General features: G+C 37.8%; 1 protein-coding gene across 2 annotated transcripts; it reads right to left on the bottom strand.

The window, feature by feature from the left end:
- Positions 1-1,403: 1,403 nt before the first annotated feature.
- On the bottom strand, positions 1,404-13,953 carry LOC141514627 (zinc finger and SCAN domain-containing protein 23-like). Of its 2 annotated transcripts, XM_074225597.1 has the most exons (5): positions 13,682-13,953; positions 13,099-13,396; positions 4,954-5,457; positions 4,565-4,712; positions 1,404-2,519 (listed from the first exon to the last, which is right to left on the bottom strand). In XM_074225597.1, exons 3-5 carry the CDS (start codon positions 5,353-5,355, stop codon positions 1,918-1,920), a joined length of 1,152 nt encoding a protein of 383 aa, XP_074081698.1. In that variant the 5' UTR covers positions 5,356-5,457; positions 13,099-13,396; positions 13,682-13,953; the 3' UTR covers positions 1,404-1,917. The 2 variants fall into 2 exon arrangements, with proteins under 2 accessions (XP_074081698.1, XP_074081697.1); XM_074225596.1 differs by lacking the exon at positions 13,099-13,396.
- Between the last annotated feature and the right edge of the window lie 7,799 nt (positions 13,954-21,752).

Raw genomic sequence — 21,752 nt, 5'->3', positions numbered from 1 at the left:
CAGATCAGAGGTTCTTAATCTTGTTTGGCTGGGCCTATGGACCCCTTCTAAGAATATTTTTAAATAAATAAAATACTTAGGATTACAAAGGAAACCAATTATGTTGAAATATTTATCAAAATATTTTTTAAAAGACATTTACGGACTGCTAGTTAGTAATCCTTGAACTAAGGGGAGGCTAGGTGGCATACTAGGAGCAGCTCGGTGGTGTAGTGGATAAAGCACCAGCCTTGGAGTCAGGAGTACCTGGATTCAAATCCGGTCTCAGACACTTAATAATTACCTAGTTGTGTGGCCTTGTGCGAGCCACTTAACCCCATTTGCCTTGCAAAAAACAAAAACCCTAAAAAATAGGAAAAAGAATCCTTGAACTAGATTGGTCTCTAAATTCCCTTCTAGTGTCTGATGGTCTGAGTTTTAAGTCATTTTCTTTATCTTCCATCTTCCCAACAAGCTTAGCCGAGCAACAAAGATGACCATGTCTTAATATTGCTTTATCCCTTCAGTAAGTTTAAGACAAGACTTTGTACACAGTAATTATTCAATCAATGTCATTTGGAAGAAAAAAAGAGCTTACTTTTGGGTAAATATAAAGTTGCATGGGAACCTTACTGATTGTTTAACGAGGGAATGATGATGACATATGGGCTTATGAAAAAATATTATAATGATTATATGGGATGGCATATGAAACTATGAGTTTCAGAACAGTCCCATCCAAAGGATCTGGAGAGATACCAAAATATAAATTGGTATTCTGAAAGTTGTCTGTGAAAGTGCTGACTTATTTAATATTATGAAGAGAAGCCTGTCTTGGCTTTTTCCCTTCTGCAGTTTTAAGGATATGTCATTATACTGGGAGATATGAAGGGAATTAGGTTATTGAAAATATTAAGTATTTTTTTTTACAAGACTGATTTTTGACAAAGCACTAGACTCAGGTTTTTAAGGTATTTTCTACAACCAGAAGAATTAAAAATGGGCTAAGAAACTTAAATGACTGAAAGATACCTTATGAGTAGCAAGTAGTTAAGCATAGTTATCTTATTTTTGTCTATTTTTTTTTTAGGCTTTTTGCAAGGCAGTGGGGTTAAAGTTGCTTGCCCAAGGCCACACAGCTAGGTAATTATTAAGTGTCTGAGGCTGGATTTGAACTCAGGTATTCCTGACTCCAGGGCCCGTGCTCTATCCACTGCGCCACCTAGCTTGCCCCTATTTTGTCTATTTTTGATAAGGGATACACTATGACTGAGTTGAACTAGAAGCAGTACCCTAACAAAGCCATTAACAATGTAGCATTTTGAATTCTCTTAAGAATATGGCTCTGGAGGCAGCTAGGTGGCGCAGTGGATAGAGCACGGGCCCTGGAGTCAGGAGTACCTGAGTTCAAATCCAGCCTCAGACACTTAATAATTACCTAGCTGTGTGGCCTTGGGCAAGTCACTTAACTCCATTTGCCTTGCAAAAACTGAAAAAAAAATGTAGCTCCTTAATTAAAAATTCAATACATTATTAAAATAATTACTTATACTATTTAATTCATTAAATATGTATTAAATATTTAATACATTTAAAATAAGTACATTCAAAGAATGGTTTAGGAATCACCATTAGGATTCCCTGGAAGAGTATTATTACATTAAAAAAAGTTAAATACAAGTTAGCATTTTTTCATTCTGATGCTCAAAAGAGGATAAAATTAAGAATGGATTCCTCAGATAAAGTGCCTATAATTCTGTCATCTGTAAAGTTTGCCCCACACATTACACAGATAAAGAGGTCATCTTCACATCAGGAAGACCTGGACACTTAACCTCTTTATGCCCCCAGTCAACTCTCTAAGATATAAAGTACCAACCATCTTTGGGAATTCCCTATACCTAAGAAATCCCTCTCTTGGTTCCCTACTGCAAAGAACTAGTTTGACTCAACTACTGTGTGAATTTTCCGATGTTGAATAAGGTTGCAATGGTAAATGAAGTTCTTGCCACACTCATCACATTCATAAGGTCTTTCTCCAGTGTGAATTCGCTGATGTTTGAGAAGGACTGAGCGACGGCTAAAATTTTTATTACACTGATTACACTGATAGGGTTTTTCTCCAGTATGGATTCTGAGATGATGAAAAAGCCCTGCATTCTGACTGAAAGCTTTGCCACACACATTACATTGATATCGTTTCTCTCCTGTATGGAGTCTCTGATGTTGGAAAAGGCCAGACCTCTGACTGAAAGCTCTCCCACATTCATCACATTCATAAGGTTTCTCTCCAGTGTGAGTTCTCTGATGTTCAATGAGAATTGAATTCTGAGTAAAATTTTTCCCACATTCACCACATATATAAGGTCTTTCCACTGAAGGGTTCCCCCATTGTCTTTCTGATTTGCCTTCTTGTTCACACATTTCTCTACATTCAGGACCCTGGAGAATATCACAATTCAGTTCGTCAGTTCTATCCATTTCTGTAGAAGTTTCCTGTTTTGGAGTTAACTTGCCATTCTCAATGCTTGTCTTGTCATCTAAAATAAAAAATAAATTATAACATATCAGTTGTTCTCTCCCCGCTGAAGGTGGGAGAGGGGTAAAGAGGATATTTTAGCTCAAACTAATTCACTGAGGGAACTTTTTTTTAACTACAAATGGAGAAATAGAAAGGAGGTTCAAGAAGGATCAGAGAGGAAGGCAAAAATAGTAATATGGATTGTAATCAAGCCAGATAAAAAAGGCAAACCAACAGATGATCACAGTAGGAGATGCTTAATTTTGAATAGTTTTATAAATTTAGTTTTATAAATTCAAATTTTACTCTCTTTCATCCACAAGACCAGAAAGATAGACATATTCCTATTTTATTTAATTAAATTTTATTTTATTTTCAAAGATCAACCTTCTGTCTCCCACTTCCTTCAGTGCCACCATTCCCTTCCTATCCCATTGAGAAAGCAAGAAAAAGAAAACTCCTGTCATAAATATGTATAGCTAGTCAAAACAAAATTTCTCTCTAGCCATGAATAAAAAAGGTCTCAATTTATGCTCTGAGTCTATTTCTTCTATCAGAAGGTGTATAATATGTTTCACCATGGGTATTCAGGAACTATGGTTGGTCATTGTATTGATCAAAGTTCCTGAGTTTTGTGAGATTTTAAAAAAAATACTTTGTTTTAAGTAGTCAAGATTACTTCTCACTGCTATTGTTATTACTCCTGCTGCTAGCAGTTTGTACTCTTCCCTTCCCTTAGCCTAGGACCTCTATTTAGGGAATTCCATTGTCAATATGCAGGTCCTCTTCTCATTCAAATGTGAATTTTCAACCAAGGTTGGATAAAAGCCAGTAAAGCTGTCAGTTAGTATCAGTTCCTACTGAAGTACCTTTGTGGGTTATATTTTTGATGATTGCAATAGAAGAATGAAAAGAGAGGAATACAATGGGAGAGGCAAAGGAGATTTGGGGACAATTATCTCACATAAACAGGGTTCACATGTAGATATCTATACAAACAAAGAGGAAAGAATGGGGTAGAATGGCTGACATTTGAACTTCATGCTCATATCAACTGATCAAAGGAGTGAAGAATATGCACAGACATACATACATACACAGACAAGTGAGTATAAAAATATATTTCACTCAGAGAAACAGAAGGAAAAGGGAGGAGAGATGGCAAATTAAAGGAAAAGAAGATTAAGGGAAGGAAAAGACCTAAGCAAATAAAACTCTAAGGTTGTAATATATACATATACATATATACATATATATAGTTTTTTCCACGATGGCAAAGAATGGGAATCTGAGGAGGTACTCATAAATTGGGAAACGGAAAGTTACGGTATATAAATGTTATTATTATTATTTTTTAGGTTTTTGCAAGGCAAATGGGGTTAAGTGGCTTGTCCAAGGCCACATAGCTAGGTAATTATTAAATGTCTAAGGCCAGATTTGAACTCAGGTACTCCTGACTCCAGGGCTGGTGCTCTATCCACTGTGCCACCTAGCCTCCCCATAATTGTTATTATTGTACAGAACTTGCATCAGCATAATGACCAACCACAATTCTGGAGAACTAATGATGAAACATTCTTTTAGGACGTGACCAATGTAGAAAGTTTTTTTGTTTGACTATATATGTTTGTAATAGGTTTAGGTCTTAATGTGTTCGTAATTGGTAGAGATTGGAATGGGAGAATAAGGAATAGAAAGTTGAAGGGGAGAAGAAAGAAGATTTTGGCTAATTAAAACCAATATTTTTTAAAACAGTTATAGAGACAAACTAGAGAAGGCAATTATGCCACAAGATTAATCACTGTTAATAAAAGCCAACCATTCTTATCTATGAGCAACACCTAGGTCATGGAGAGCACTGTTATGATACAAGCAGTCTTATAATGGTATTTTACCTAAATCCTATTTATTCTGTTGAATGTTTCTGCATAGAAAATATGTAGAATATATATTCTACATATAAAATTATATATAGTCTCCATAGAATCTCTTCTACAAAAATACTCAAGAGAATGCCTAATTCTAAAGAGGCAGTGAGCTTCCAGAGGAAATTTTGCTTCTCACCAGTTTCTTTAACAGGATGCATCTCTTGGGATTTATATTGGATCTGTGTTCCCAGGGGCTGAAAATGAACATCTGGTGTCTTATGTGTTGCTTCCATAGGCACTATCTTCTCCAAGAACATTTCTTGTTTATGAGCACAAGTTGGAACCTAGGGACAATTAAATATAGTTAGATTGGTGAGGAAATTGCCAAGAATCAAAATTTAAATATCAGATACTAAATCACAAGAAACTTTCCACTACGGAGACAGGGCATGAAAGGAAGAACAAAGGAGAAAAAGTAAAATACAGACTGAACTGTGTATACTAATTATCCTTGAAATACTTTTTCTCCTACTTGTTGATTCAAACACTCATTCTCTCAAAATAGTTCGCACTTCCATTTCCCACCTGTTCTTCTGGCTCATCAAATTCTCTCTCCAAATCCTCCAGCACAGTCACTGCTTCTTCTCCACTCAAAGGATGATGTTCTGATACCCAGATCTGGAGGTCCTCTGGGAGGATGTTGAGAAACTGTTCCAGCACCAGCAGGTCCAGAATCTGCTCCTTTGTGTGTACTTCTGGCCTTAGCCACTGAAGGCAGAGTTCTCTAAGCCTTCGAAGAGCTTCACGAGGGCCAGGGGTCTCTTGGTAACAGAATTGCCTGAACTGCCTGCGGAAGATCTCTCTAGTATAAAGGTTATTCCTTTGTAATCCAGATTCCTGCTCCCATGTATGATTTTCTTCCTCCACCTTCACTGTCAGAAATTCCTCCTGTTCCTCTGGAGCTGGGAGGGCCAAAGCAGCTGCCATTTTAAAATTGTAGAGTTAAGAAGGTTCACTTCCTGGGGATGGTGGTGGTATTTTTTTTATTTTCTCTTGGTCATTTCTTTGGGATGGGGGAAGTCCAAGAATCTAAGGAATAAATTGTTAACATAGAGAAAGTATAAATATACCTAAGTGTCTAATTAAAAAAACAGACATTGGGATAATTAATTAAAAATAAAACTGAACTATCACTACATTGACTAGTTGGATCTCTGAGAGCAACTTCTCCCCTCAAGATTCTAGGAATAAAGATACAGTTCTAGGGTTTCTAGAACTCTCAAGAGCACTTATTAGTGGACTCCACATTGATTACAAATTAAAGTTAAATACTTTCTAAAAGATTGTTTACTAATTAGTGATAACAAGGATAGCTGTTACAATAACATCCCCCCAAACCAGGGGTACAATCGTCCCCAAGGAATGGATGGACTCTTTCTTGGAAAAAACATACAGGCACAGGACATACTCATAGTTCCAGGTTACTGGAAGTGCTTTATTCCTTCATGGAATTCTCATAACATTCATGAACAGTGAAGTGAATTAAAATAGAGGGAGAAGAGAGTCCAGGATAGAACTCTGTAAAACAACAAATAAATTGCATTTGACAAAAGCAGTCTTGATATGTTGGCTGTTATTGAGGGAGGAAAATTCTTCCAAGAATTCAAAAGAGCCTAGAGAGACCAATAAAAATTTATTAATTATAATTTATTATTATTAAGAATATCTTAGGGATATCTTCTCCATTACATTCATTATTAGGAGAGAGAGAGAAGGCTATGGAAAAAAATAAGACAAACTTCAAGGCTATCTTGAAAAAAGTATATTGAGTTTACATTTACCTTTTTTTTTTTTTTTTTTTTTTTAGGTTTTTGCAAGGCAAATGGGGTTAAGTGGCTTGCCCAAGGCCGCACAGCTAGATAATTATCAAGTGTCAGAGACTGGATTTGAACCCAGGTACTCCTGACTCCAGGGCCGATGCATTATCCACTGAGTCGCCTAGCCGCCCCTACATTTACCTTTAATAGTTACTTACTTTATAGTCATACTTTACTTGAAACTTACATAGAAGCTTCCATAATAAGTTTTAATGCCTTCATTATTATGACACATGTTAACAGTTCTTCATATTTATATACAATTTTATGATTGGATAAAGAAATTTCAGAGATCAAAACCACAATAATGTAAGCTTCATTCTTTAGATAGAAAAAAGCTTCATTCTTTAAATTGTATCCCCAGTGCCTAATATATTGTTGGTACATAATGTCTGAGAATTTACCACCTGATGACAATGAAAAACTTGTGTGTGATGGCAAGAACTGAGGTTCATCAACCCTGTGTATATGGGGTGGAAATCTGAAGCAGAGTGAAAAAGTAGGTCACCAGAGTTGAATAGATGAAGAAATCAGAAGTTAAGGCATTTCAGAGAACATCAATATTTAACATTATGTTGAAATTCCCTAGAAATTGGCATGGAGAAAGGAACTATGGACCAGGAAGTGAACTTACTGACAAAGGAAGACAAATGTCTGGGGAGTTAGTAGGTAACAGGCTGGAGAGGTGAATTCTGATTCCACCAGCTTGGTGATCTGAAAAAGGTTAATTTCTCCTTCAAAGAATCCACAGCCTTGCCCCATTTTTCTTTTTTGGGAGCACTCAATCTTCACTATGATCACTGCAGGATATGCAAAGGCAATTGCAGATGAGGAAATCAAAGCTATCCATAGTCAAATGAAAAAAATTCTCTAAATTATTACTGATTAGAGAAATGCAAATTAAAGTATCTCTGAGGTACCACCTCACACCTCTCAGATTGGCCAATATGGCCAGAAAAGACAATAAGCAATGTTGGAAGGGATGTGAGAAATCTGGGACACTAATACAAGTGTTAGTGGAGCTGTGAACTGTTCCAGCCTTTCTGGAGAACAATTTGGAATTAGGCCCAAAGGACAATAAAAATGTTCATACCCTTTGATTCAGCAATACCACTACTGGGTCTATATCCCAAAGAGATCATGAAAAAGGGTAAAAATATCTCTTGTACAAAAATATTCATAGCAGCTCTGTTTGTGGTAGCAAAGAATTGGAAATCGAGTGTATGTCCATCACTTGGGGATTGGCTGAACAAATTGTGGTGTGTGTGTGTTATGGAACACTATTGTTCTATTAGAAATCAGGAGGGATGGGATTTCAGAGAGGCCTGGAAAGACTTGCATGAACTGATATTGAGTGAGATAAGCAGAACCAGAACAACATTGTACACGTAACAGCAACATGGGGGTGGTGATCAACCTTAATGGACTTGCTTAATCCATCAGTGAGTGCAATAATCAGGACAATTTTAGGGTATCTGTGATGGAGAATATCATCCGTATCCAGAGAAAGAGCTATGGAGTTTAAACAAATATCAAAAACTATTACCTTCAATTTTTAAAAAAAAGTTGTTTTATGTACTACATAATTTTGCTATCTCTAATATTTTATTTTTTCCTCAAAGATATGTTTTTCTTTCAACACATTCAATTTTAATCAGTTTATAGCATGGAAACAATGTAAAGATTATCAGACTGCCTTCTGTGGGGGGGGAAATATGCAAGAGTCAAAACCTTACCAAAAAATGATAGGTGGAAACTACTATTGTATATAATTGGAAAATAAATATTTATATAAAAATGTTTTAAAATGATCACAGCAGGACAGCATGATCAGAGGTTCAATACACAGTCAATTTTTAATGGTATGACATAACTTAGAGAGTATAAACTATAATGCATTTGAATTAAGTCAACAGTAGGCAATTTTAAGGGATTCAGTTGATATGGTACAGTTGGAAACTATTTCACTTAAAGTTTACAGGATCTGAGTTCAAATCTCACTCCACACTTAACACATGTGTGATCCAAGAGAAATCATTTAACCTCTCTAGTGAGTTTGTTTTAAAATAAGGATACTGATCCTATGATTTATAGTAGTAAACTGACAGTTTTGTATATGTTTACTTTTCTTCTGGACATAAGTCCCCTCCTTCCAAGGAACTAGTCCTGACCATCTAGTCTTAGAGTACTCTACATACCTTAATTCTATCTCCAGACCTTCTTTTAGCCTATTTGGTATCTAAAGAAGTGAGGTACCCTTTCTTTCTTCAGAGCCAACTTCACTGTATCCCTTGGAACCTTATTAATTTTTCGCTTAATAAGAATTCAGATTCCTTGATAATAAAATTGGGAACTCCATCAGTTTCTCTTTTGATCCTTTTTCTTTTAAAAATTTTGATAAAGTATCCTATACTATTCTTGTAGAGAAGATAGAAAAATATGGACTAGATACTGTGATGGTAGTAATAGTAAATACAATATCTGTATTTATTTGTTTTTATGTTAGGTTGTTCTGTTTTAACTCTTCATGACTTTATGGACCAGAGCACAGCAGGCTCTTCTGTCTTCCACTATCTCTCAAAGATTGTCCAGGTTCATGTTTGTTGTTTCCATGATACTATTTCATCCTCTGCCATCCCCGTTTCAAATGAGTCCCCTCTTCATTTATATGTGTCCAAACTATTAAGCTTCAGCTTCAATATTTGACTTTTCAGTGAACAACCTAAATTAATTTCTTCGGGTATTAAGTGATTTGACCTTCTTGTTGTTCAAGGGATGCTCAAAAGTCTTGTCCAACACCACAATTTAAAAGTAATTATTTTGCTGTGCTCAGCTTTCCTTATAGTTCAACTTTCAGTCATACATTGCTACTGGAAAAACCAAGCTATGGACTTTTGTTGAAAAGATAATGCCACTGCTTTGTAGTTCAGATTTGTTGTTCAGATTTGTCATAGCTTTCCTTCCAAAGAAATTAATTTAATTTCATGGCTGTAGTCACTGGAAACACCAAGCTATGGATTATTGAAAAGATGATGCCTCTGCTTTTTATTATGCTGTTCAGATTTGCCATAGCAAGGAAAATTAATTTAATTTCATGTCTGTAGTCACTGTCTGCAGATCATTGAGCCCAAGAATATAAAATCTGACACTCTTTTCATTTCCTCTCTCTCTTTTTGTTAGGAAGTGATGGGACCAATTGCCATGATCTTAGGGGGTTTTGTTTGTTTTAATATAGTATATTTTAATGTTTGCAAAGCACTTTCCACATTATCCCATTTGATCCTTACAACAACTAAGATAAATACTATTATGATCCTCATTTTACAGATGAGGAATCTGAAGCTGAGAGAGAAATACTTTGCCGTAATGGTTAAATATGAACATGACAAAATGTCTCCAGCGGAGTACCTCAAAGGATTCCTGTTGGCCCCCATGCTCATTAACATTTTCACCAATGACTTATATAAAAGCAGAAAATGACACAGGAAAAGCATGCTTCTCAAATCTGGAGATGAGACAAACCTGGGATGGTTGGCAGGCAAAATGAATGACAAGAGTCTAGATGAAGAAAATATCTTAATAGACTGGAGCATTGAGCAAAATCTAATCTGCTAAATAGGTACAAAAATTCAACTTCTCAAGTACTAGTTGGAAGAGGAATGGTTAGAAAGTATTTTGTTGACAAAAGATCAGATGGTTTTAATATACAAGATCAATCCATTCCAGGTTACTTCCAAAGGAATTTTCCTAAAATTCTGATGGTGCTACCCTTATGCTAAAAAATTCATATTTCTCTACTTATTTATAAAATCAAATTTATCTTCCTGTTTGACAGTTAAATCTCTTCACAATCTGACTCACTCCTATATTTTCACTATTCTTATACAATGCTGCTCTCATCACACTCTGACAACGTCCCACTTCCATAACTTGCACTGGTCTTCCTAAACATCACCTTCTACAAATGAAGCCCAGTTACTAGTTCATGATACTCCCCAAACTTACTTTATATTAATTTTTTATTCACTATATATATATATATATGGGTATGTTCATATTGTCTTCCTCACTACAATATTATCACCTAATATTAGAATATTAGTTCCTTGAGGGCATAAAGAGCTTCACTTTTGTCTTTTAATCCCTAGCACAGAGCCTAACATATAGTTAGTACTTGCTGACTGAGTCCATGATGAGAACTAAACAAGCTAATAAGTTTGGGCAATACAGAGAGGCACAATTCTCAAGAATAAGGAAGTAGTAACCTCATTGTATTCTGCCCTGGTCAGACTTTACCTGGTATGCTATGTGCAACTCTGAACATCACAGTTTAAGAAAGATACTAATTAGCTGAAAATTATCCAGAAGACTGGGGGGGGGAGGGGCATGTGAGGGGAGAATTGAGGGGAGCCATGACAGTTAATTTTAGTTTATCAAGAGCTATCATTAGACCAGAGGATCATAAATTTATGTTATATATTATAACATAAATTTATGTTAGGGGGAAAAAATGCTGAAAGAGAAGTATGTTAGGGGAAAAAAACCAACTTTTTTTTTTTTGCTATACAAGTTGTCCAAAGATAGAATGGACTGCCTTTAGAAGTGGTGGATTTCCCCTATGAAGTCTTCAAACTAACATTAGATGAAATAGTGAATTGGAACAGATGTCCATTGTATTCTCTTCCAAGTATCAAATTCTGTAACTATAATTGCCATTCTTTAACCCAAGACTTTCCAAATCATTCTAATTTATTTTTCTCTCCCAACTTACATTATATCCAAAAGCTACATGCAGTCTTGAGTTACAAATATTTTTGGTCAATCCTAGATGATCTACCACAGATTATAACATCTGTCTCCTCTCTGAACCTCATACCCACCAGAAACACAATTAACAAATTTCTATAAAAGGAAAATAAATTTTTAAGACATGTACAGTTTAACTAGTTAAATTTCCCTAGTAACTGAATAATGTAAAACAACAAACATCTAAAAATACTCTCATCAATTCAAGTTACAATTCAAGAACTTTCAACAGCTTCTTAATGTTTAATTGATTATGGAATCAAAACACCACAAAGTCCTTAACAATCTGGTCCCAATCTAGGATGTTTCTAGGATGTTCAACAATTGCTCCCATTTATGAGCTCTCAGTCCAGGCATTGTGATATTCTTGCTGTTTTCTGAATATGCAGAATGCAAAAGACTCTGGCTATAATTCTGAACTCAGGTTGATCATTAGCTAGGTAATCTTGGGCAAGTTTCTGAGTCATAGTTTCCTTCTCTGTAAAATAAAATGATTTGACTAGATAGCTAAGATCCTCTTTTACTTCCAAGCATTGCTCCATTTTGGCTTATTCTGCTTTTCTCCTCTCTACTTAACCATATCCTACTTTTCTTCAAGCGTGAGGCTAGGCTCAAGGTTCTTCTTTCTGAAGACCCAGCTTTTCCAGCCCACAATGATATTGCCTTACAATTTTACAATCAATCATTGGCAGACCTGTATTATTATTTGATTTTTCTATACTTATGACTTCTCTGCCACCTGCTTTGTAGAATTGTTGTGGAGAAAACACTTTCCAAACATTAACTTCATATAACTGTCAGTTACCATTAATATCCCCCAACTATACTATACTCCAGTCAGTATGTTATATCTCCCATGGCACTCATCCAGTAGTTGGTGTGTGTGTGTGTGTGTGTGTATACATACACACACATATACATACATTACACATATACATATGTATGCATATATATGCCAAAAGAATTCAAATATTTAAATATGTTTGTAGATCTAAACAGGCAAATGCACAGTTATGGATCTTCTTTACTATTAAATCCTACCTGCCTGAAAAGAGAATAAAGAAATAATATGATATATAAATATATTTATTATTATAAATTTAATTATAAAATTTATATTTATAATTATATATATATATATATATATATATAGAGAGAGAGAGAGAGAGAGAGAGAGAGAGAGAGAGAGAGAAAATACTATGCATCCCTGCATAGAAGCAAAGGAGAGTAGTTCATTAATTATGAGAACTAGATTGTGATCAGAAGTAATCCAATTAGTAGGAAAAATTGAGGAATTAACTGAAAAAGATAGCAACTCAAAGTATTACATAATTATAGTGGCCAAGCTTAGACCCAGAGAAGAGGTGACAAAATTTACCTTCTTTCATTAGAACTGGGTGTGGAATATTGCATATACTTGCTCATTAATGTACTTGCTTAATAATGTACATTTGTGAGCATCTACTGTTAAGTATCTATTTTGTATGGAGGAAATGGTTATTATCCTTTACATGATTTATATTTTACATTTTCATACTTTCTGAAATGGAGTGGACATACGTTTTACTGAATGCTGTTACAAAGCAAAGGTTCACTAAGAAGAAGGATTATATTGGAAACAGCATGTAATATGAAAGCAAAAACTTATGATTAAAAGATTCAAAAGATTCTGCTCTGATAGAGTAGAATGAGCATTGGACTTTGGATGAATGACCTCCAGGATAATAATCTTACTTGTACTACAAATATACTGTATGACATTGGGCAAATCAGTTCACTGAACTTCTCTTGCCCTATTTTCTCAACTGTCAGATGAAGGAGTTGGCCTAAATTTGCTTGTCTCTTATACTTTATTATTTTATAATTCATACTCCTGGAATACTTGATGTCACTGGGTGTCTTTTTCTCTGATGGAGATGGAAACTTCTTTTCATCTTCGGAAATGGTCTTTTTGAGTTGCAATGATTGAGCAAAACTCATCATTGAATGAGGAAGTAACCTGTCCACACTTAACTAGGTTGGTCCTTCATACACCCAAATACTTCACCTGTCCACAGTCGCACCCAGGTAGAATCCTGAAGAGCTGGTGTTCTGGTAGCATAGCCTACCTTTTCCCAGGTTCAGGCGCCTCTGGGCCGAGGTAGGATTTTATTAACATTCAAACTAACTTGAAAAAAAGAATCTGATTCAGATTAGAACTGTCAGGGCGGCTAGGTGGCGCAGTGGATAAAGCACCGGCCCTGGAGTCAGTAGTACCTGGGTTCAAATCCGGTCTCAGACACTTAATAATTACCTAGCTGTGTGGCCTTGGGCAAGCCACTTAACCCCATTTGCCTTGTGAAAACCTAAAAAAAAAAAAAAAAAAACCCAAATTATTCCTGTTTACATTAGAGCTGGGAAAAGCCAGGCGAGTAGGCCGAGAGCTACAAAAGGAAGCGGTGCAGAATGCCACACGGGCTCCCTCGGAGGCTCCGCCAGACCTGGGGGACGCGAGGCGTGAGCGGGTATCCCTCCTCGGCCCCGGCCGGTCCTACACCCGCCCCCCCCCCCCCCAGCTGCGCTTCCGGCTGCAGAGGCTGAGACGGAAGGGGGAGGAGCCCTCCGTGCCCCGCCCTGGGAACCCCACTCACCGCGAGCTTCCGGGGTGTCTGGTGAAGGTGCAGCCCGGAGGGACTGGACGCGGACCCCAAGCGTCCGCGACCCCTGACACCATGACTCCGGAAGTAAACTGCGAGGACCCGCGCGCGTCCCCAGCCTGTCCCCTGTAGGAGTCCCGGGGGCCCCACGCCCCTGTCCCCGGCGCTTCTGCGGCCGCATCCGCGAAGGATCCACCGCCTCCTCCCAGACCTTGACGTCAGAGTCCTGGGCGCGCGGATCCCACCTGGGAGACCGGACCGTAAAGGTCCCGCCGCTGCCCACTTCCGCCCGCCGCTGCCCACTTCCGCCCTGGGCTGGGGGAAACGCGTGCGCCGGCATCCTGCCGCCCTTCCCCCCACTGGAGGCTGCCAGAGTGACGGGAGAAGCCGTGGTGCCCCGGGCAGGGCGGGCACGCCGCCTCCGTCCCCTGCTGGAGGCCCGGAACCTGCTTGCCAGGCCTCGGAAGCTTGGCTCGAGCTTGAGGCCCTTTGTTTCTTGTTGACTGGCTGATTAAGCCCAGATAATCAACTTTCCTTCTGTGCGAGACCGTTTTCCCGTGGTTTCAGTGGAATGAGGTGGGGGAGGGGAAGGTGCCCTTGACCCCCCCCATCCTCACCTTCACCTCAACCCTGACTTGGAAGTCCCAGGAAGAGAAAGTGCTGGAGAAGACTCCTGAAGGAGGAGGAAGCAGCTTCTTTCCTTGACACCTCAAGTCTAGGAACCAATCAGAGGAACTTGAGGTTCCTAGGCACATGTCCAGTTCCATGGTAGATGCCTCAGTCTAGCAAATCAAGAAGTCCCCTTTTTACCCCTGGTATAAAAGCACCACGGTTAGTAGTCATCAAATACAAGAAATTTAAAAATTTAACATTTAACTAATTCAATTTAAAAAAATGCAAAGAACTCATCCTGGAAACAATTCAGACACCCTCTTCTACTTTCCAGTAGACATCTGCCTTCTCTAGGAACCTATATAGTAATCTGAATTTATAATGCTACCCTGGGTGAGGGTCACTAGAACAATGGTATTCAAAATTTGGGGATTATGTTCCCCTAACTAAAAGGTTTTTGAATATGCAGCCCCAAATTCCTATAAATTATACATATGTACTGCTTATTTTATGTATTACAAAACATACAGTCAAATAATGAGTAGCCAGACTAAAAATAAAATAAGTTTATTAATGTACTATTTGGTCTGGAAGCAATTTTTTTTTATGGTATAGATTTGAGTTTATATATTAATTACTTTGCCTTGGAAGCCTTAGAGAAAACAGCTAATCAAGGCATTCCACAATAGAATGGAAAATGGGGAAGTATACAAGCCTTGGAATGTGGGGCTGGGGCATCACAAGAACTGCTAAAACTTTGTTGCTGTGGAAAATGGATTTCAATCCAGGAGTCTGGCTTCAAGTCCCTCCTCTGACCCTATGTGACCCTAGCTGAGTCTCTTTGCCTCCAGGCACTCCTAAAACAGGTTGTTTCCTCATTGAGCACTGCCCAAAAGAATAAAAAAAACCATACACACACACACACACACACACACACACACACACACACACACACACACACACACACACAGACAAAAGTGAATATTTGTTCTTTACTGGTCAGCTGGAAACATTTCTTAAAACCACCCAAGCGTTTTCTACAGGAATAAATCTGACCTTTAGCAGCTCCTATAAATCTTCCTCCCCAACTACCAGACTTGCACACATTGCCCATTTCCATGCACTGATAGGCTGTGTACTCTAAGGCTTGTTAAAGTTCATCCTCGTGTGTAGTAGGACCAGTAGGTGGTAGGCAAAAGTGCTGATGGGAGGATAAGGGTACCTAGAGATTGAGTGTTATAAAAGGCTCAAGAATACATAATCTAGAGTGATTAAAATTGTCTTTTATTAATACCTCTTTGTAAAGAAGGAACTAAGGAGAGAGGGGCACTGAAATCCAGAAATGCTAGGTCTTAAATGCACTTTGAAAGTCCTTCCCCTTCATGCCAATCATTGGCTGGAGTGACAATTTAATTGATTCATTGGCCTGATAGGTTTTCCCCACCCTGTTCAAATAGGTGAGCTGAGATTCATTCAAGATACAATGATGATACCTGGATCCCTTGTCAGGATGCATTGCAGTAAAGAAAATTGAGACTACCACTGCATATATCCATTTGCCAAGAATTAGTCCTTAAGCATGTACAAGGGAGAAGGATGCAAACCCTAGGTTAACTCAGAACTAGGTAGGGCAGAACTTTTAATCAGGTTGAGGTTAAAATCTTTTTGTCTTATACCCACATACCTGCCCATGGGCACCAATACAGCATACCCCGGTCTTTGTAATATAAACTAACAACTTCCCTTCATATTCTTGTGGAACTTAAACACCCCCATATTCCTCACAATTCCTTCTTTCTTTTTTAATAAGAATTTGGATTCCACACCTAATTAGTGATTTTTCTCCTTTTTTTTTAATTTAAGGCAATGGGATTAAGTGATTTACCCAAGGTCACACAGCTAGGTAATTATTAAGTGTCTGAGGCTGGATTTGAACTCAGGTCCTCCTGACTCCAAGGCTGGTGCACCATTTAGCCGACCCCAATGATTTCTTTCTTAAATCACAATCCTTGTTATTGATATGATTGCTGTCGTTTTTTTCTATCAAGACTTTTACTTCCTCATCATCGGTGACATGGACTATTTTCCAGGTTTGTCCATTTTTGATGTCCCTGTTTATTTCTTTTGAAATTGCCTGTTGTCAAATAGCTTTAGGTAACAATTTAATAGATTCAATTTACCACAAACTCTTTCTTCTCCAATCAACAGATTGTTTACTACAACTCTGTGTTGAATAACTTTCTCTCTCTCTCTCTCTCTCTCTCTCTCTCTCTCTCTCTCTCTCTCTCTCTCTCTCTTGTTTGCATGGCTTAGCCAGCCAGAAAGTTCAAGGACCTTGCTGTCTAATTGGTAATCTTTTCCACTACAGCTTGGAATCTAATCAGGATATAAATTGGGGTTTCATAGCCCTAGCTCTCATCCTGTGCCCAGGTAGCAGACCCATAAATCTGGATAATGTCTTCCTGACTAATCCTTGGCAGATGGGTATATGCAGTGGTAATCACAATTTTCTTTAATGCATCCTGATAAGGGATCCAGTTATCTTCATTACATCTCGAATGAATCTCAGCCCACCTATTTCTGTAAGTTATACAGGCCAGAATATGTGTATCCTGCTTCTAAACATAAGTCCACAACCATTTGCTACTTCCCAAGAAAATATGCTATCTAGACTGGCATAAGCAATAGTCACCCTGAACTGACTCAGTCAAATGCCACTGCTGTTTCTTCTGGACCAGAATCCTGTGCTGCACAGTACACCTCTGACCAGGAACTGAGTATCTAGGCTGGACTCAGGGGGACTGGCACTCAAGAACAGTTCTCAAACTGCTGTGGACCACCACAATTAGTCACAGCAAAAGACTGGACAATGATTTCTGTCAATTGGATTTTCCTCCCACCATTACTAATACCCCATTTTTTAAAATCAGAGATAGGACTCTTCCTATACAGGAAATACAGACTCATGTAGGATATAATCACGCCACCCAATAATCTCACCCTCCTTTTCTCTCAATGGAGTGCATCTTCACCACACCTCTCCTCCTCCTTTCCAAAAGGAGGGGGCATAAATAGGGGTATCACACTCACAGAATCAAGGGGAAGTTACAGTTATCAAAAGGGGGCAGATGCCCTGACTACACAATGTACACATAGGCAAGAGATGGTGGAGATGAATTGGTCCAGTGTCTCCTCTCTTCTCTTCTCCCCTGGAGACATCGGATGTCCTTCTGCATCTTCTGAAACTGTTCCAAAAAGACCTTTCCATCTCAGGTGACTTGTTGAGATTTTCTCTTCTGGTAAAGAAACTGCTTAACATTTTACTCAGATCAAAACACATGTTTTCATCACAAGATGATAAGATTCTGGAGCTTATTACAATTTACATTTTGCCTAACGTTGACATACATACTTCGTTTCAATATAATAAACTTCCATAACTGTTTCACTACTTGAGTAAATTCCAATGAGAATTACTACATCAACTTAAACTTGTAACATATACATTTAACAATCATCTTAGTAACAAGAGTACCCAGTATATGATCATAAAATAAAAACAGTATTAACTTTCTGCTCTCGTTACAATGACTCAAACATACTTAACCAAAATGAATTTTTTTCCCAAAATATTCTCAAGTATACCATAGATTTTCTTTTTCCTGATTACTTGACTCACATTCCCTTCCTTAAAACAGAAATCAAGTCAAAAGGGTCCAACTTCAGACCATACTAAAAAGCTGCCCTGTCAACTATATATCCCTGGTTACCTGAAATCTTCAACCCCTTGGCTTCCTTGGCTCCCTTCCTTTTTGCTGACCATTTTGCTATCAGATATAAAAGAGAAAACTAATTAAAAGTCCAATGATCTAAAATAGTAATTTTACCTAATTAGGTCTTCAAATGAATCCATTCACTAAATTCCCAATTATAGCCTTAATGCGGTTCCAATTAATGAATCTCCTACCTCTGAGTGTCCTTCCTGGGTCCTTGCTAAAACCAGGAATTCTAACTATTTCTGGCCCTATATACCTCATCTCGTACCTCTTCCTTGAGGCCTCTGATCTCCAGACCCACATCCCTTTGTCTGAAATTATATCTGTGTAAGAGATTGTTCAAGGTCACAGAGAGGTCATTGTATGCCTGAGAATGGCCTAATCACCCTCTTGCCCAAGTTTACCCTTGGCTTAATCTTCTGGGTTGGCTCTCTGGATCTTCTTATCTGTTTGGCACCTCCTGGAGCATTGTGTTTAACCCTTAGCTGGTGATAGCATCATTGTGTGAGAAGTACTAGCCTGAGGAAATAAACTTTATCATCTCAGGTCCACTAGCTGGGAAGCATTTGTTTGATTTGCTAATTGGAATACCAGGTGAATTGGGAGTAAACCAGGGACTAAGGATTTTTAAGCTCTAGTATTTTGGTAAAATAAAGGAGAATTTATCAATCTTTGTTTCCCGCCTCCTCAATGTTCATCTGAGACAAGTATTAGTTATGAATAAATGATAAGTTAGCCAGCAAGGCATACAGCAGATCTGTTCTATCCCTATATAAAGATGATATTTCAAATTCCCCTTGACTAGAGACCCTTCCTTCCTTCTAGCCTGTTGATTATACAACAAATAAATACCTCCTTTGGCTAGGAGATTTCCTATCATCTCCTAAATTCTCACATAGCAATCAGCTAAATATTGCCCCAGAAAAAAATCTCAAAATATCTTTCCTGTGTTTATCTTCTCATAGTACATAGATGCCTTTACTTCAAAGCAAACAACCAGTTTTGATACTATATATATATATAGTATCCACATATATATATATACACACAATAATCCCTATATATATGTATATATAATCCCTATATATATATATATATATACATATATATGTATATATATATATATATATAAAACTGGAAAATTTCTATACATAAACTTGTTTAAATACTAGCCATGCTTAACATACAAATCATTACTTTCAGAATTCTTTAAAACCATTAGAACCTCTTAGGTGACTTTAAATTTCCAACATATGTTAGTTCCACTATAACAAACCAGAATTACTACATTGTACAATACCAAATTTATTACATAATTTAAAATTTCAGAGATCCCAGGCAATCATAATTTTTGATATTTCCCTTATAACCCCTTCAAAGCAATCACATATTAATTCTAGATTTTAACTTTACAGTAACCAAATAATTGCAAATATAATCTCTCTGCAGTTACAAAAGTATATCACATATAAACACATTTTGCTCATTAATAAGTTACCTTACAGTGGGACCACACATTGGTATTTGTTCAGTCATCCTTCAGAGCCCCCCACATCAGTTGTCTGCAGTTCCCATGAGAAAAGTCCACATTGTCTACTTCTTTAAAATTAAAGGTACATTTTTGTTTTATAAGCTTATTTACCCAGATCCACTAATGTAAGGGGATAATAGAGTATGTGGCCATGAGGAGTTCATTCTGAGAGTCATTGAGACCTGGGACAACAGGAAGGTCCATACCAGAGTGCTCTGAACTCAGGAAGGAGCTCTGGCCCTTCTCTCTCTTTGTTCTCTTGCCTTTCATCCTTATCTTGTTGAATATTCTCTGGAAGGACCTTTTGTCCTTATCCCTCTGCCTTTCATCCTCATATTGTTCAACTGTCCCAGGAAGGAGTTCTAGTCCTTATCTCTCTACCTTTCATCTTTATCTTGTTGAAGATTCCACATTTTTCCAGGATACAGACCTTTTGTGGGATACCCGTTATACTTCCACAGGCCTGGAGATGAGGGATGCTGATACAAGGGGACTAGGCTTATATATACCCTTATTTCAACTATGTGAGTCGGAGATGTAGCATATACCTGCAATAAACTCCTTGCTTATCTCTCACTGGCTGACTTTCATTATTGAACATGCGGGACATGTCCGGCGTAGCTCCCCGAGAGTTGTGTGAATTAAACTGAGACCCGGCTGCCCAGAGTGGACCGCAACACACTAAGAATCTAATCTCATACATATGATACATTTAAAACTCCAATGCAATTCTTACTTATGCCATGGTTAATTCAATGGCAAAGGACTAAATCATTAGATGAAACCTCAATTCATTTAGTTTGCTTTCAGCTATACAATTTTTTTTTAGGTTTTTGCAAGGCAATGGGGTTAAGTGTCTTGCCCAAGGCCACACAGCTAGGTAATTTTTAAGTGTCTGAGGTCAGATTTGAACTCAGGTACTCCTGACTCCAGGGCCAGTGCTCTATCGACTGTGCCACCTAACTGCCCCTTAACTTCCCAACAATTTAGTTTGATATAAGCTTTAGCATACTTTGAACAGAGAATCCAGCACTCACATTACAATTATTAACATTATTATGAGTTAGAGAATAATCCCTCTCCATAAATGCCCTTCACAAAACTCTTTCTTCTCCTGTATTTTCTTTTTCCCAAAAGAAATCATAAATATCGCTGATAACACACTTATATGCTATTCAATATCATAGATAGACTCCCAAGTTTCTTCACATACAATCAATAACATAATTATATGTTTTTCTTCTTAGTAGTACAATACCATTTTCTTTTAACTCAAAGGTGTTTCAATAGAGTTCAAAATCCCAAATCAATTTAACAGTCTAGGTTATTACAAGACTCCCTGGTCCTCCAAGTCTGCTGGCAACCTTTCCCATGATGGGTTTTAATTTGGGTGGGGAAATTCCTAGAGAGGGAACCCAAAATCCCCCTCCCCATTTCTCCTCCAATCCCCTAGCCTCTCATCTGGGTCCCAACCTGGTACAATGACTTCTCAATCCAGCCACCCCCTTATCACCTTAAGGATTGCTCCTAACCACAGCTTTACCCTAAGACATTTTAATCACTTGGCTTCAAACGTGGGCCAGTCTTCCCAGGAATCTCTTAAGATATCTCCCCTCAGAGAACACCAAGAAAGTGTGCTTGAAATCGAGCCTTTTGCACATGGTGTTTTCTTGTGTTATGAGAAAATATCTAAAAGATTTACATTATATATTGACGAGTCTCCAAATTGTTATAAACGGTTCAAGAATACTTAGTCCTCAGTGATTAAAATGGTCTTTTATTAATACATCTTTGCAAATAAGGTCCACCTCTCTCTTAAGGGGAGACGGGCACCAAAAGCCAAAAATGCTAGGTGTTATATACACTTTGAAAGTCCTTCCACTTTGTGCCTGTTTGTGACTAGAGTCACCGTCTAATTGAAACATTTGCCCTCATACGTTTTTTCCTGCCCTGCTCATTATACTAATATACTCCTTGAGCATATACAAAGGAGAAGGATGGCAGACCCTAAGTTAACTCAGAACTAGGGGGAAGACCTGATCTAATCTCAGTTTTTGATCAGGTTCAGGCTAAATCTTTTGTCTTACACTCACATACCTGCCCATAGACACCAAGATAAGCAGACCCACAGTCTTTGTAATGTAAA

Source organism: Macrotis lagotis, chromosome 2 (assembly GCF_037893015.1).
Source record: "Macrotis lagotis isolate mMagLag1 chromosome 2, bilby.v1.9.chrom.fasta, whole genome shotgun sequence".
Taxonomy (NCBI): domain Eukaryota; kingdom Metazoa; phylum Chordata; class Mammalia; order Peramelemorphia; family Peramelidae; genus Macrotis; species Macrotis lagotis.
This window is presented reverse-complemented; position numbering and strand designations above follow the sequence as displayed.